At 36.1% G+C, this 15,495-nt stretch overlaps 1 protein-coding gene across 1 annotated transcript in view; it reads right to left on the bottom strand.

Annotated features, from left to right (window-relative positions):
• The window catches only part of LOC136029140 (mitochondrial import inner membrane translocase subunit TIM50-A-like), a 50,259-nt gene that overhangs the window by 18,794 nt on the left and 15,970 nt on the right, over positions 1–15,495 (bottom strand). The window contains exons 3-4 of the mRNA XM_065707232.1: positions 6,394–6,513; positions 3,158–3,265 (exon numbers count right to left, since the gene is read on the bottom strand). Coding sequence (XP_065563304.1) covers positions 3,158–3,265; positions 6,394–6,513 — 228 coding nt within the window. The remainder of the gene's footprint in view (positions 1–3,157; positions 3,266–6,393; positions 6,514–15,495) is intronic.

Raw genomic sequence — 15,495 nt, forward strand, 5'->3', positions numbered from 1 at the left:
TATGACTGCTGAGAAGCGAGAGGGCTGTTACCCAATATCTTTCTCGTTTCTTCCAAGGTAGGGTCTGCCAAGCCATTTTCGAATGGAGGAGAGTTTAGATTAACCCATGATCAAAAAATTCTACTCATTTAGCAATCCATAATAAGTGTCTTAAATATTTTATTAGCGTATGTTTTGGGGCAAGAAAGGTTCAAACCCAAGACATCTCCCGAACATTGCAGTTACAGTCTCGTAAGCTAAAGACGAAAGCCCTACACAAAATACAATCTTTATTTATTACATGTTGATAGAATGAGGTTTCACTTGCCGGAAGCATGCGTCACGTCGTTTGTCAATGATATTGCTATTAATTTCTCTAGTCATTGTATGGAGGTTCTATTGGGAAAGTGAACAGTGCTCTCAGCCAACTTTACATTTTTACAAGACTTAGCTTTTTATCTGTTCAAACAGTTCGTGGTAATCTGTTCAAACAGTTCGTGGTAACGAACTGTAGTAAGGAGCGACCCGGCTCAATAGTAACCAAAACTCTAAAAAATGGAATTTTGATACCAATACCTACATCAAAAGAATCGCATTTTAATGCTGATTTTAAATATATAAGTTTCATCAAGTTTAGTTTTACCCATCAAAAGTTACGAGCCTGAGAAAATTTGCGTTATTTTAGAAAATAGGGGGAAACGCCCCCTAAAAGTCATAGAATCTTAACGAAAATCACACCATCAGATTCAGGGTATCAGAGAACCCTACTGTAGAAGTTTCAAGCTCCTATCTACAAAAATGTGGAATTTTGTATTTTTTGCCAGAAGGCAGATCACGGATGCGTGTTTATTTGTTTTTTTGTTTTTTTTTTCTTTTTCCCAGGGGTGATCGTATCGACCCAGTTGTCCTAGAATGTTGCAAGAGGGCTCATTCTAACGGAAATGAAAAGTTCTAGTGCCCTTTTTAAGTGACCAAAAAAATTGGAGGGCACCTAGGCCCCCTCCCACGCTAATTATTTTACCAAAGTCAACGGATCAAAATTCTGAGATAGCCATTTGATTCAGCGTAGTCGAAAAACCTTATAACTATGTCTTTAGGGACGACTTACTCCCCCACAGTCCCCATGGGAGGGGCAACAAGTTACAAACTTTGACCAATGCTTAAATATAGTAATGGTTATTGGGAAGTGTAAAGGCGTTTTCAGGAGGATTTTTTTGGTTGGGGGAGGGGTTGAGAAGAGGGGGATATGCTGGGGGAACTTTTCATCGATAATTTGTCATGGGGGATGAAAATCTCCATGAAGGGAGCGCAGGATTTACTAGCATTATTTAAAAACACAATGAAAAAATAAATATGAAAAAGTACTTTCAGCTGGAAGTAAGGAACAGCATTAAAACTTAAAACAAACAGAAATTATTACCCATTTGAGGGGCTCACCTCCTCCTAATACCTCGCTCTTTACGTTAAAGTATTTTTAGTAATTTCAACTATTTATTCTACGGCTTTTGTGATTCTAGGGTCATTCTTAATGAAGCGGGACAAAATTTAAGCTTTAGTGTAAAGAGCGAGGATCTGACAAGGGGGTGAACCCCCTCATATATGTAATAAAAATATGAGAATACAAAAGTTCTTTACGTAAGCTAATTTATAAGTTACGTAAATCTCTTACTAATAAAAATATTCTTAAAAAATTAAAAGTTCTAGTTGCCTTTTTAATTAACCAAAAAATCGGAGGGCAACTAGGCTTCCTCCCTCGCTCTTTTTTTCTCAAAATCATTCGATCAAAATTATGAGAAAGCCATTTAGCCAAAAAAAAAAAATGCAAATTTCGTTTTAATTATTCCTCTGCGGAGAGCCAAAATCAAAACATGCATTGATTCAAAAACGTTCAGAAATTAAATAAAAAAAAACAAGTTTTTTTAACTGAAAGTAAGGAGCGACATTAAAACTTAAAACGAACAGAAATTACTTCGTATATGAAAGAGGCTGCTTCCTCATCAACGTCCCGCTCTTTACGCTAAAGTTTTTTACTGTTTTAAAAAGAAGAATTGATAGAGTCAAACTTTAGCGTAAAGAGCGGGGCGTTGATGAGGAAGCAGCCTCTTTCATATACGAAGTAATTTCTTTTCGTTTTAAGTTTTAATGTCGCTCCTTACTTTCAGTTAAAAAACTTGTTTTTTTTATTTAATAATATGAATAAAACGAATTTTAAAGGTTACAGTAGAGTAGGAACATCCCCTAATTTGGCTGGAAAAGTTCTGCTTGCATAAAAACTGCTACAGCAAGTTGACTATGTACAATATCTTGGATTGACATTTGTCATGGAAACAACACAGTGATTGGCTGCTTCAAAGTGGCCAGAGGGGTTTGATGTAATACGAGGCTGAAACATTTTCTGCCATCTGACGCTCTTCGTCTGCTATATCATTTGCTGATTAGTCCTTACATTTATTGTGATTTTGTTTTACGGGCTAAAATCTTTATTCAAAATTATAAACGTATACAGAATTTACAAAACAAGGCAGCAAGACTAATCGAAGTATATCTGCAAGAGAATAATGACACGTTTTCATGTTTTTAAGAAGCTGAAGATTATGAATGTAGGCCAGATGAGAGATTATCAGGTCGCTATTTTTGCTTATGAGTGTAGGAATGATGAATGCCTTGAAATATTTCACTCATTTCGCACAAATAATGTGAATATACATGGTTATAATACGAGAAACGCTGGGGGATTTTCACATAGAGCATCACAGAAGCACGCGAGGCTGTTTTAAGATACAGCATTTATGACCGAGTATAAGGCATTCGCTTAGGGCAAGCACTAGGGCAGCTGGACACCCAACAGTTTTTTAAAAGTAAAATAAAAAGCTATTTTTTGGGTCGGAAGGTTCAGACCTCATAGCTCTCTTTTTTTGTGCCTATGGCTTTTCAATTTTTATCTTTTTTTTTACAAGACAGTTTGTTCACTGGCTCCCTTTGCCAATATCTTTTCTTTGTTAGCATTTTGTTTTCGTAATTAGTTAGTGGTTTAGTAGCCGCTCGACCTCAGTGCGTTTATTGTGTCTTCTTTTAGAATAGCTACTGCTATTAGTTATATGCTAAGTATTTTCGCTGGAAAAAAAATTTATTAATCTATAAAAAATGAATAAGCAAACGTTGAGCCATTGTTACTTACGAATGCATTTTCCTGGGTGTAGATAACGATTTCATAAACTGGTGGACCTGCTTGGGACAAGAAAAAGTCGATACCAGGTCGCTTCTTGAACCGCCATCCGGTTTGGTACTAAAAGAAAATGTTTGAAAGTCAGTTTCACATTCACCTTTTTCCATAGTTTGGCACGTATTTATGGTGCTTTATTTATCAGCTTCAGCAGCAGATTTTCTAGAAAGCAAGATTAGTTTTGTGTAACTTCATTTCCTACCTTTCTCTACAAAACTTCCAATCGCAATAATTAGGTCCCTAGAAGAAGCCTACAAAAACTGGGAGCAGTGGTACATCCCTTCAGAAAAATATTCTTTGAATTCACCAAACTTTGGCAATTACTCAGAAAATGTTTCAGTCCTTCCCTATGCTCTCAGTGAACGGGAGAAGCACACCCACCAACTACCACCTGAGCCATCTTCGACGCCTTATACAGCCAGAAATACCAGAAAGATTGCTACACTAAGTCAGTAAAGAAAAACAAAAATTTCTTATATCAAAAATATTGCCAAAACTAAGATAAACCTGCGTAATTCAGAGAAACGGGTCAGTTTCCTCCATTTTTTTTTTCATTTAAGGCACTATGTGGCTCCTTTTTCACTGTCATTTTCACTTGATCTGAAAAAATTTGTCCACCTTCCCCCTCCCCCAGGATTTTGACGCAATTACGCCCCTAATGACATGTTCAATTTTTACTGACTACCATTCTCCTCATTTCTATCTTTGTTGCATTTTCGTGTTTCATCATACTTAGCCAGTGCGGTCTCAAAAATAGTAGACGACTTAGGGAAAGAGCTACCCCTCTCAGAATCACTCCAAAGGACTCCTCCAGGAACATATTTAAATTTTAAAGTGAGGCTTAAAAAGTTGCTTGTCTGCTTCCAGCCCCTCCCCTTGCTGAAAAAATATAATACTCACCACTCCCAAACATTGCCTGTGTGTAATAATACAATAAAAAGAAAATGGCAGAAGTTACTATCACAATGTCAGATAAACAAAAAACTGATAACCGAAAACAGTCTCAATTTTTTTTCTTTGATCCATATTAAAATGATAAAAAAAATCCATATCAACGCAAATTATGGGTTACCCACATCGTAGTTATAGAGTTCCTATCAAAGAACAAATAATTTCTTTACTGTAAGAAATAAATTGCCTGAAGTTTCAAATCTTAACAGTAATCATCCTATAAAAAAGATATAACGGCACGATGACAATTCCGTTGACTTCCAGAAAATACTCTTTCATTAAGGGTTAAAAACTCTTCTGATTTCTTTATCTATCCCACTTTTTTCCAGTCTTAATCAGAAGATGACCGGTAATGCCCGTGACTTCTAATTCAGATACTCAGTGGAATCAACTGGTGAATTCATCATGAAAAAATTTACTTTGCACCAATGAAAAAGATAGCCAAGTTAAATCTCAAATATGGACACGTGGATAATTAGCGTTATTTTTGCTATTAAGATCATCATTATACTCCCTCCCATGGATTTTTTACCCCAAAATCTGTTTTTGTTGTGACTTTTAACATTTCCAAAAGAAAAATAAATTACGACGCTCCACTAAGATTTCGGCTGTGCGCACCAATAGTTGCACTGTGTTTCAGCTTTACTTAGTCCTGTTTTAACCAATAGATAGTCTTAACAGAGCAGCAATTGGACAGGATTTCAATCAAGCATTTTGAGTAAAAGCAACATTTATACAACTTTAGCAAAATAGACCTAGCTCTAAAGAAGAAATCATGGTTTCAAATTTAAGAACTTTTCTAAAGCATTTTATAAGTAGTTTAATAAAAAGAATGGTTTTATGAGCGGTTAGAGCGCTAGATTCGAGATCCTTTTTCCGTGAGGGCAAGGGTTCGAGTCCTGATGTCGCTGGTTATTTGGTTTAAGCGGGGTCAGTGGCGTGACTCTGTAAGCTCAGGCAGAGTCGCCCCAGCTCCAAATGGTACCTGAAGAAATCTGGGGAAGGTAAACAGGAAGGGTGTACGAAAGCAAAAGATGACTGGCCCTCAGCCCTCCCCCCATTGCACTTCCTGATTGAAGGGCCATGAAACAGAAATCAGCACCACCGGTAGGTTTTGTAAAACCCAACACGGTATTCTTTCCCTTTTTTAAATTTAATTCAAATTTATAAAATCTGTTATAAAAGAAATAAAATCTATTAACTTTAAAAAAAAATGCACTGTTGTAGCACAGAGTATTAAAGTTCTTACTGGGAACATGGGGCCATCGTTCATCACTGACACAAGGTTAGGCAACAGACTTGCTACTTGTCTCTGTAAAAAAGACCCAACATTTGAAACCTTAACTCGAAGCCCTATACGGCCAGAAACACCAGAAACATTGCTACACTAAGTCATTAAAGAAACAAAAATTTCTTATGTCAAAAATCTTGCCAAAACTAAGATAAACCTGCGTAATTCAGAGAAACGGGTCAGTTTTCTCCAGTTTTTTTTGTAAAAAAGACCCAACATTTGAAACCTTAAGTCGAAGCCCTATACGGCCAGAAACACCAGAAACATTGCTACACTAAGTTATTAAAGAAACGAAAATTTCTTATGTCAAAAATCTTGCCAAAACTAAGATAAACCTGCGTAATTCAGAGAAACGGGTCAGTTTTCTCCAGTTTTTTTTTTCATTTAAGGCACAATGTGGCTCCCTTTTCACTGTCATTTTTACTTGATCTAAAAAATTTCGTCCACCTTCCCCCTCCCCCAGGATTTTGACGCAATTACGCCCCTAATGACATGTTCAATAGATACACGTTACATAAAAAATACATAATACATGGCCTACTCTGTGTTCAGTGCTTTTAGCAGTAGTGGTTTAGTTTTCTATAATCCATACAATCATACGGAAATAACATCAGTTGGTTTATTAGCACAGTTTTATTGATATTTGTTGGACAGGCTGTGAAGTAATAGTTTTTGTTCATTTTAAGTTTCAACTTCGCTCTTTACTTCCCTCAGAAAAACTTCGTTTTTTAAAATTCATTCCATACATAATAAGACCGTAAAAAGGAATTTAATCTTCTTCCCTTTTGCTTACAATGGACAGATATAGTCATTTTAGTATACTAGGTCTCATTATTATGGGAGACTCGTAGCACAAAAGTTTTGAACTGTTCAATATACTTTGGCTTATATTCAAGCTTGCAGTAAGTAAAAATGGAGAAATTATTAAATAAAATCTAAAGAAGCTTACAGTCCAATCCGGATGAACGAGAATTCCAGTTAATTCTAATACAACAGTGTACGGCGGCTGAAAATAAGGTTCTGTGAGAGGATTAGGAAGCAGTCGCTCATCTGATGGGTCTTTAATTGACTGAAAAATAAATATATTGTAAAAGGTAAATTCCTCTAAAAAATGGCACAAAAGGAGGCATCTCGGTACGAAAATAAAGACAAAAAGAACGTAAAGCATGGGTAACAGAATAAGAAACACGAAAACAATAGACAAGCTAGCAAATGACTTATTAGTTTCGAAAAAACCCTTGCGGGTCCTGATACATCGCACATTTAGATGCTGTACGTTTTTGCTTTGTTTACCACGTTGATACCAACACAATAATTTAGTGCATAAGTTTGACCTTATTGCTGTACTAGGTAAAATGAATGCTCTCAATGAAGTTCCGCGTAGACCTAAAGATTTAATTTGTCAGTAGGATTTATATCAAACAGTTCGAGGTAACGAACTGTAGTAAGAAGCGACCCGGCTCAATAGTAACCATAACTCTAAAAAAATGGAATTTTGATACCAATAGCTACATCAAAAGAATCGCATTTTAATGCTGATTTTAAATATATAAGTGTCATCAAGTTTAGTCTTACCCATCAAAAGTTACGAGCCTGAGAATATTTGCATTTCTTTAGAAAATATGGGCAAACACCCCCTAAAAGTCATAGAATCTTAGCGAAAATCACACCATCAGATTAAGCGTATCAGAGAACCCTACTGTAGAAGTTTCAAGCTCCAATCAACAAAAATGTGGAATTTTGTATTTTTTGCCAGAAGGCAGATCACGGATGCGTGTTTATTTGTTTGTTTTTTTGTTGTTGTTTTTTCCCCAGAGGTGATCGTATCGACCCAGTTGTCCTAGAATGTTGCGAAAGGGCTCATTCTAACGAAAATGAAAAGTTCTAGTGCCCTTTTAAAGTGACCAAAAAATTGGAGGGCACCTTGGCCCCCTCCCACGCTAATTTTTTTCCCAAAGTCAACGGATCAAAATTCTGAGATAGCCATTTTATTCAGCGTAGTCGAAAAACTATATAACTATGTCTTTGGGGACGACTTACTCCCCCACAGTCCCCGTGGGAGGGGCAACAAGTTACAAACTTTGATCAGTGCTTACATATAGTAATGGTTATTGGGAAGTGTACAGTCGTTTTCAGGAGGATTTTTTGGCTGGGGGGAGGGGTTGAGAAGAGGGGTATAAGCTGGGGGAACTTTCCATCGAGGAATTTGTCATGGGGGAAGAAAATTTCCATGAAGGGAGCGCAGGATTTACTTTATTAAAAAAAAAAAAAACAATGAAAAAATAAATATGAAAAAAAATTTTCAGCTGGAATTAAGTAGCAGCATTAAAACTTAAAACAAACAGAAATTATTACCCATATAAGGGGCTCATCTCCTCCTAATACCTCGCTCTTTACGCTAAAGTATTTTTAGTATTTTCAACTATTTATTCTATGGCTTTTGTGATTCAGTGGTCATTCTTAATGAAGTGGGACACAATTTAAGCTTAAAAAACTCGTGTTTTTTATTTAATTTTTCCTTAAATTTGGTTAAAATGACTTTTGCTATATAACATGTATAGTTATTTTTGTGTTGTTTTGTATTTCTTTATTTTATATTGTGATTCACATTGTTATTTCGATATTATGGAAAAATATTAAACAAAAAGTCATGATAAATCACTGAAAATTTCAAAACCATTCCAATGAGTACGTAAAACTGATGAAGGAGTACTTTAAAATGGGTTTGATAGAAAGTTAAAAACAGTCAGCACCATTGACCTTAAAGCGTCACCAAGACTTACAGCAACCCAAAACAAGTTCGATTCTTATTTATTGAAATATATATTTCGACAAATCCAACCCGAGATTTTAGAGGCAGTGCTGTAACGCTGCCTAGGTGAGGTACCAAAAGCATTCAACGCATTATTTATTTTGTTGCTTTTTTCTCGGTCACTTCGTATGAAAGGGGTGGTCGTGGAAACTTCAGAAGCAACTAATTGGATTGGAAATTGAAACTTCTAGTGCAATTCGCGTCAAAAGTGTCTGGAGTGCAACCGGACTCCTTCCATGTCCTTTTTTGCTACCCTATTTACAGCCCTGAAAGATATCCGATCAAATTTTTTAGACAGAAATTTCCTCAAAACACTCGAAAGGGTCCAATAAACATGATTCCAGGGACTACATGGTCCCACAGGTCCTGGTGTAAATCATTAATTTTCTATATATGAATTTTACAGTGAAAAATGGAGATTGTTTGAGACTGGGTGTGCAATTGGCTCGAAATTTTCAGGGACACTTCTCTGGATCAAAAGGATCAAAGATTTTATAATGACGGGGAGCGGAAGGCTCCGGGAACTGGGCCAAAGGATTGTATGTCCCTGATCAGTTTCAAACTTGCGGCCACAAGTTCTTGGTCCAAGAGTAGCCAAATGTACAAAAAAATTCATGGGGCACCGCTACCTAAAAATGTCCTAAAAGCGGATTTTCTTATCACCTAAAAACTTTTGGGGTGCTATAGAAAGTTGGACAATAGAAAGTTCAGAAAAGACTCATTTGGTGGGAAACTGATAGTTCTAATGCGCTTTTTAAGGGCAGAAATGGGTTTGAGGGCAACCAGCCTTCTTCCTGTGGTTAAAAATTACCCAGCCCCTCCCCCTGGAAGTTCTGCGACATTAGCTCCACATTTTGAGGTAGTCTTTTTGATCAGCAGCGTTCAAGGGTCTAAGAAGTATGCCTTTGGGGTAAAAAAAAAAAACAAAAAACACAGCCCCAGGTGCAATGGCCCTAAATAATAGAAATTGACCAATTTTTAGATAGGTTTTAGCAAAAAAGTTCTTTGGGACCGTTTGCTAGGCAGAGATTTTCTCATGGGTGTAATCTGGAAAAAAGGCGGGTACCTGAGTAAATTAAAAGCTAGGCTTATGTGCAATCAAGCTTAAAAATTATCTGCCATGTCTCGGGGATGGCTTGTGGGATCGAGCTGAAACCTTCAGGTAGTGTCAGTGAGGGGTCAAGTGGGTTTCAAATCTTGACTCAGAGAGAAGGGAAAGGTAGATCAGAAGACACTTTGTAGACCTAGGTAATCGAATTAGCATATCTACAGTCAGGTCCGTTAAAGGGGAGCGTGGCAGCTCCCCCGGGCACCGTGACTGGGGGAGGGGGTGAGGCTGGGGGGATGTCCACTTTGATCGAATTTTCATTCGGCTTTTTTGCTTATATGAGATGCAAAGGGGGGGTGGCAATGTTATTAATTTTTCTCCGGGTGTCACCAACTCCAGGAACGGCTCTGTCTGCAGTATATCAACAAAGGCTTGAGGGATGAAGTTAAAATTTTCAGGTACTCTTGGAGAAGAGGAGAGGAAGAAGAGGATGGGCTAGTGTGCGACAAGAAAACTTCAAATCTTCTCTTTGGAGGATTTAAAACAATATTTGTCTTTGACACACCACAACACTTTTGCACTATAATACCCTATGACTAATAGTCGATGCACAGTCAAGTAGCAAGGTAAATCTAAGACTCGATGAGTTATCAGGTTATCAAAACAGTGCATACATAATTCTTGGGAAAGCCTGGGGCGTTAATCTGAAAGTGTTGGAGAATATTCGGGGTTTAGAGAGGCAAGTGGATCCCTAATTTTAACTTGGGTTAGGGAGCAGTGTTATATCACAACACACTCTGTATATCCCAGTCATCAAACTCGTCATCAAAATCAAAATAGTATATCTGTCATTTCTCTGGAACAGATTGGGGGACGAATTTGAAACTTTCACGTTCTGTTGGAAAAAGAGTAGGAAGGAGGGTGGGGCAAAGAGCTTCAACCTTTATGCTGGGAGGAGAAGGTAGGGGTTAAACAGTCTTCTTCTCTGATCCATAATTTTTTTATACTATACGTATGTGATTTATAATCCATGCAGAGCTAAGTAGCAAGGTAAATCAAAAGACACTATGTGTTGCCAGGTTATTAAAATGGCACATTTGCAATATCTCAGAAAAGGCTTGGGTTATTACGCTGGAAACTTTTAGAGTGTACGACCCAAAATATTAAAATGAAGTAAAATAATTAAGAAAAGATAAAACCAAATGAGGTTGATTCTCAGTCAGTAGATAAAATAAAAGGATGAAGCATATTTTTCGGTAGAAACGTTAGCTAACCCATCTTCAGCCTAAAAGGAAAAATTATCCTTCCAAAATAACCTCCTGTTCAGTAACCTTCTGAAGTAACGACCCGCCTAAAGCTTTTGAGTTATTAACCCAAGTGAACTTAGATCCTATTCGCAGCAAAGTAGTGATGCAAATCAAAAGGCAGCATATTCACTCAAGCTATCATAATAGCGTATCTTAATATCTCAGAAACGACTAAAGGGATCCAGTTAAAACTTCAAGAGCACTTTAGGAGGACAAGAGGACTTAAAATATTACGTTTAGGGATAGGGATAAGGGTAGAAAAACACCGTCGTAACTTATTTGTTTATTCAAAAAGGACCAATAGTTTTTCTTAAAAGTTTGAAACTTGTGTCTATTGGCTGAAGGGAACCCCTTATACACAAAAAAAAACTCAATAAAAACTGTTTCACCCAAGAATGGGCCCAACACCTTTTTTGGATCACATAAGACAGATTGGTTTAGATTGGTTTCTCAGATTGGTTTAGCCTTAGAGGCATGTAGATAGTGACAAGGGGACCTCAAAGACAATAAAAATGTTGGCTAAAGATGATGAAAACAAAGCTATTTGAAAAAAAATCTATTGATTTATTATGCCAAAAACAGACCCAAATTTGTTTTGTCACAAATCTGCTGGCAACTCTCTGGGAATGTACACTGAGTCATACAGACCTAGGAGGAAAAAAATATTTTGAAACAGAAGAAGGTTCAAATGGGATAGTGAAAACCTAAAATATCCGAACGTTGTATTTCTCCAACCTGATCTGCTTGAAACTTTCAGGGCAAGTAGACTCAGCCAGGGGGACCTTAATGAGAACGGATAAATCTCAGAGATAATGTGCTTATATTGACTTTTAGCGAAAATATTTTTTTTTTTAAGCTATTAGTCTGTTTTTAGGTTGTAAGCCTAGTAAACGACTAAACTAAAATTCAAGATCAAGCGAAATTCAATTATGAGGAAAAATTCAGCAGACATAGCTGGTCGTACCGATTCACGACGTTTTAACCTTTTTTAAGACAACAAACCGAGTTCTTTTTAATAATAAACCTTGTCATGCATTTATTTAAACAAACGAATAATAAAAAAACAATAAAATATTATTTTATTAAAATAGCTAATTAAGATATGTGCATATTCAAGGGTGTCTAAAGTATTGGGGTCAGGATAGCAACAGTCCTATAGAACAACCAAAATTGCAGAGACTTCGATTAATATGAATAATAATGCTTCTATATACCAAAAATTCTATTAGTACAATTATTATTGCAAATTTATTACACAAGACTACTGATTATTCAATTTTGTCCAAGTTTTAAATTACAATTCAACGTTTTTACTCTTAGCAGAGAAACTGGAAAAAAACTTCAAAAACAATCCTAATATTAACCAACAATAAACTATACAGATTAAACACGAACCAAATTAATTTAAAAAAAAAACAATATTGAAAAAGTTTACTGAAAAAAATAAAGAGCCATACTAAAACCTAAAAGAGCAGAGATAAGGTTCTATAATAATTCAAATTTAAAATGAGCAGATATTATTATTACTAGAGAACTTATCGATTCCCCATTCCCCCTAGATTTTTTAAAAATCCCCTAAATTGCATTCCCTCCTTCATTAACAATAACCTATAAAACATTAACAACAAGTGTGGAGGGGGTGCATTCAAACATTAACAGCTTACTAATTCCATAAGACAGCTACACTTTCGGATGAAAGCTACACCTTCTTGAGCTTTTTGCTATAGGTTATTATAACATGAAGCTCAAATTTATATTTTTCAATTAGATTTTTTATTTAATTAAGCACCCATCCAATGTTACAAAATATTGTATAACTGAATACGGATTGTTTTCTTCATTAAATGTTCAATCTCCAATTTTTCCTAATTTTTAAAGATATATGGTTATGTAAGTTTCAACTTGGCCAAGTGAAACAATTAAAGTTCATTTTCATCCTCCTTCATACTTTAACACAATTTTGTGTTATATTGCTTGCTACTAAGTCTTTTGTTTTGTCTGTTTGTGTTGAGCTCATGTAATAGAAGAACTTAGCAGCAACACTTCTGATTTTTCAAACAGTTCGTGGTAACAAACTGTAGTAAGGAGCGACCCGGCTCAATAGTAAACGAAACTCTAAAAAACGGAATTTTGATGCTAAAAGATACATCAAAAGAATCGAATTTTCATGCTGATTTTAAATATATAAGTTTCATCAAATTTAATCTTTGTCATCAAAAGATACGAGCCTGAGAAAATTTGCCTTATTTTGGAAAATAGGGGGAAATCCCCCTAAAAGTCAAAGAATCTTAACGATCAAAACCACAGAATCCCCAGAGATCAAAGGATCTTAAATCACACCATCGCATTCAGCATATCAAAGAACCATACAGAAAAAATTTGAAGCTCCTTCTACAAAAATGTGGAATTTCGTATTTTTTTGCCCGAAGACAGATCTCGGGTGCGTGTTCATTTGTTTTTTTGTTGTTTTTTTCACAGGGTTCATCGTATCGACCGACTGGTTCTAGAATGTCGCAAAAGGGCTCATTCTAATGGAAATGAAAAGTTCTAGTGCCCTTTTTAAGTGACCAAAAAAATTGGAGGGCACCTAGGCCCCCTCCCACACACATTTTTTTCCAAAGTCAACGGATCAAAATTTTGAGACAGCCATTTTGCTCTGCATAGTCGAAAACCATAATAACTATGTCTTTGGGAATGACTTACTCCCCCACAATCCCTGGGAGAGGGGCTGCAAGTTACAAACTTTGACCAGGGTTTACATATAGTAATGGTTATTGGGAAGTGTACAGACGTTTTCAGGTGGATTTTTTTGTTTGGGGGTTGGGCTGAGGGGAGGGGACTATGTGGGAGGATCTTTCATTGGAGGAATATGTCATGGGGGAAGAAAAATTCAATGAATAGGGCACAGGATTTTCTAGCATTACTATAAAAAAAAACAATGAAAAAATAAATGTGAAAATGTTTTTTCAATTGAAAGTAAGGAGTAGCATTGAAACTTAAAACGAACAGAGATTATTACGCATAAGAGGGGTTCTAAAAATACTTTAGCATAAAGACTGAGGTATTTAGGAGGAGATAAATACCTCGCTCTTTATGCTAAAGTATTTTTAGTAATTTCAACTATTTATTCTACAGCCTTTCTGATTCAGGGGTCATTCTTAAAGAATTGGGACAAAACTTACGATTTAGTGTAAAGAGCGAGGTATTAACAAGGGTACAAAGCCCCTCGTATACATAATACAAATATAAGAATATAAAAGTTTGTTACGCAAGTTAATCCTTAAGTTATGTAAATTTTTTACTAATAAAAACGTTCGTTAAAAATTAAAAGTTCTAGTTGCCTTTTTAAGTAAGAAATTAAATAAAAAAAAACTAAGTTTTTTTAACTGAAAGTAAGGAGCGACATTAAAACTTAAAACGACCAGAAATTACTTCGTATATGAAAGAGGCTGCTTCCTCATCAACGCCCCGCTCTTTACGCTAAAGTTTGACTTTTTCTCTCAATTCTCCTTTTTAAAACAGTAAAAAACTTTAGCGTAAAGAGCGGGGCGTTGATGAGGAAGCAGCCTCTTTCACATACGAAGTAATTTCTGGTCGTTTTAAGTTTTAATGTCGCTCCTTACTTTCAGTTAAAAAAACTTGTTTTTTTTATTTAATTTCTGAACGTTTTTGAATCAATGCATGTTTTCATTTTGGCTCTCCGCAGAGGAATAATTGAAACAAAATTTGCATTTTTTTTTTTTTTTTTTTTGCTAAATGGCTTTCTCATAATTTTGATCGAATGATTTTGAGAAAAAAAGAGCGGGGGAGGAAGCCTAGTTGCCCTCCGATTTTTTGGTTAATTAAAAAGGCAACTAGAATTTTTAATTTTTTACGAATATTTTTATTAGTAAAAGATTTACGTAACTTATAAATTAGTTTATGTAAAGAACTTTTGTATTCTCATATTTTTATTACATATATGAGGGGGTTCGCCCCCTTGTCAAATCCTCGCTCTTTACAATAAAGCTTAAATTTTGTCCCAATTCATTAAGAATGACCCCAGAATCACAAAAGCCGTAGAATAAATAGTTGAAATTACTAAAAATACTTTAGCGTAAAGAGCGAGGTATTAGGAGGAGGTGAGCCCCTCAAATGGATAATAATTTCTGTTTGTTTTAAGTTTTAATGCTGCTCCTTACTTCCAGCTGAAAGAACTTTTTCATATTTATTTTTTCATTGTTTTTTTTTTAAATAATGCTAGTAAATCCTGCGCTCCCTTCATGGAGATTTTCTTCCACCATGACAAATTATCGATGGAAAGTTCCCCCAGCATATCCCCCTCTTCTCAACCCCTCCCCCAACCAAAAAAAATCCTCCTGAAAACACCTGTACACTTCCCAATAACCATTACTATGTGTAAGCACTGGTCAAAGTTTGTAACTTGTTGCCCCTCCCACGGGGAATGTGGGGGAGTAAGTCGTCCCCAAAGACATAGTTATAAGGTTTTTCGACTACGCTGAATAAAATAACTCTCTCAGAATTTTGATCCGTTGACTTTGGTAAAATAATTAGCGTGGGAGGGGGCCTAGGTGCCCTCCAATTTTTTTGGTCACTTAAAAAGGGCACTAGAACTTTTCATTTCCGTTAGAATGAGCCCTCTTGCAACATCCTAGGACAACTGGGTTGATACGATCACCCCTGGGAAAACAAAAACAAAAAAACAAATAAACACGCATCCGTGATCTGCCTCCTGTCAAAAAATACAAAATTCCACATTTTTGTAGATAGGAGCTTGAAACTTCTACAGTAGGGTTCTCTGGTACGCTGAATCTGATGGTGTGATTTTCGTCAAGATTCTATGACTTCAAGGGGGCGTTTCCCCCTATTTTCTAAAATGACGCA

The sequence above is a fragment of the Artemia franciscana genome, chromosome 7, assembly GCF_032884065.1.
Source record: "Artemia franciscana chromosome 7, ASM3288406v1, whole genome shotgun sequence".
Taxonomy (NCBI): domain Eukaryota; kingdom Metazoa; phylum Arthropoda; class Branchiopoda; order Anostraca; family Artemiidae; genus Artemia; species Artemia franciscana.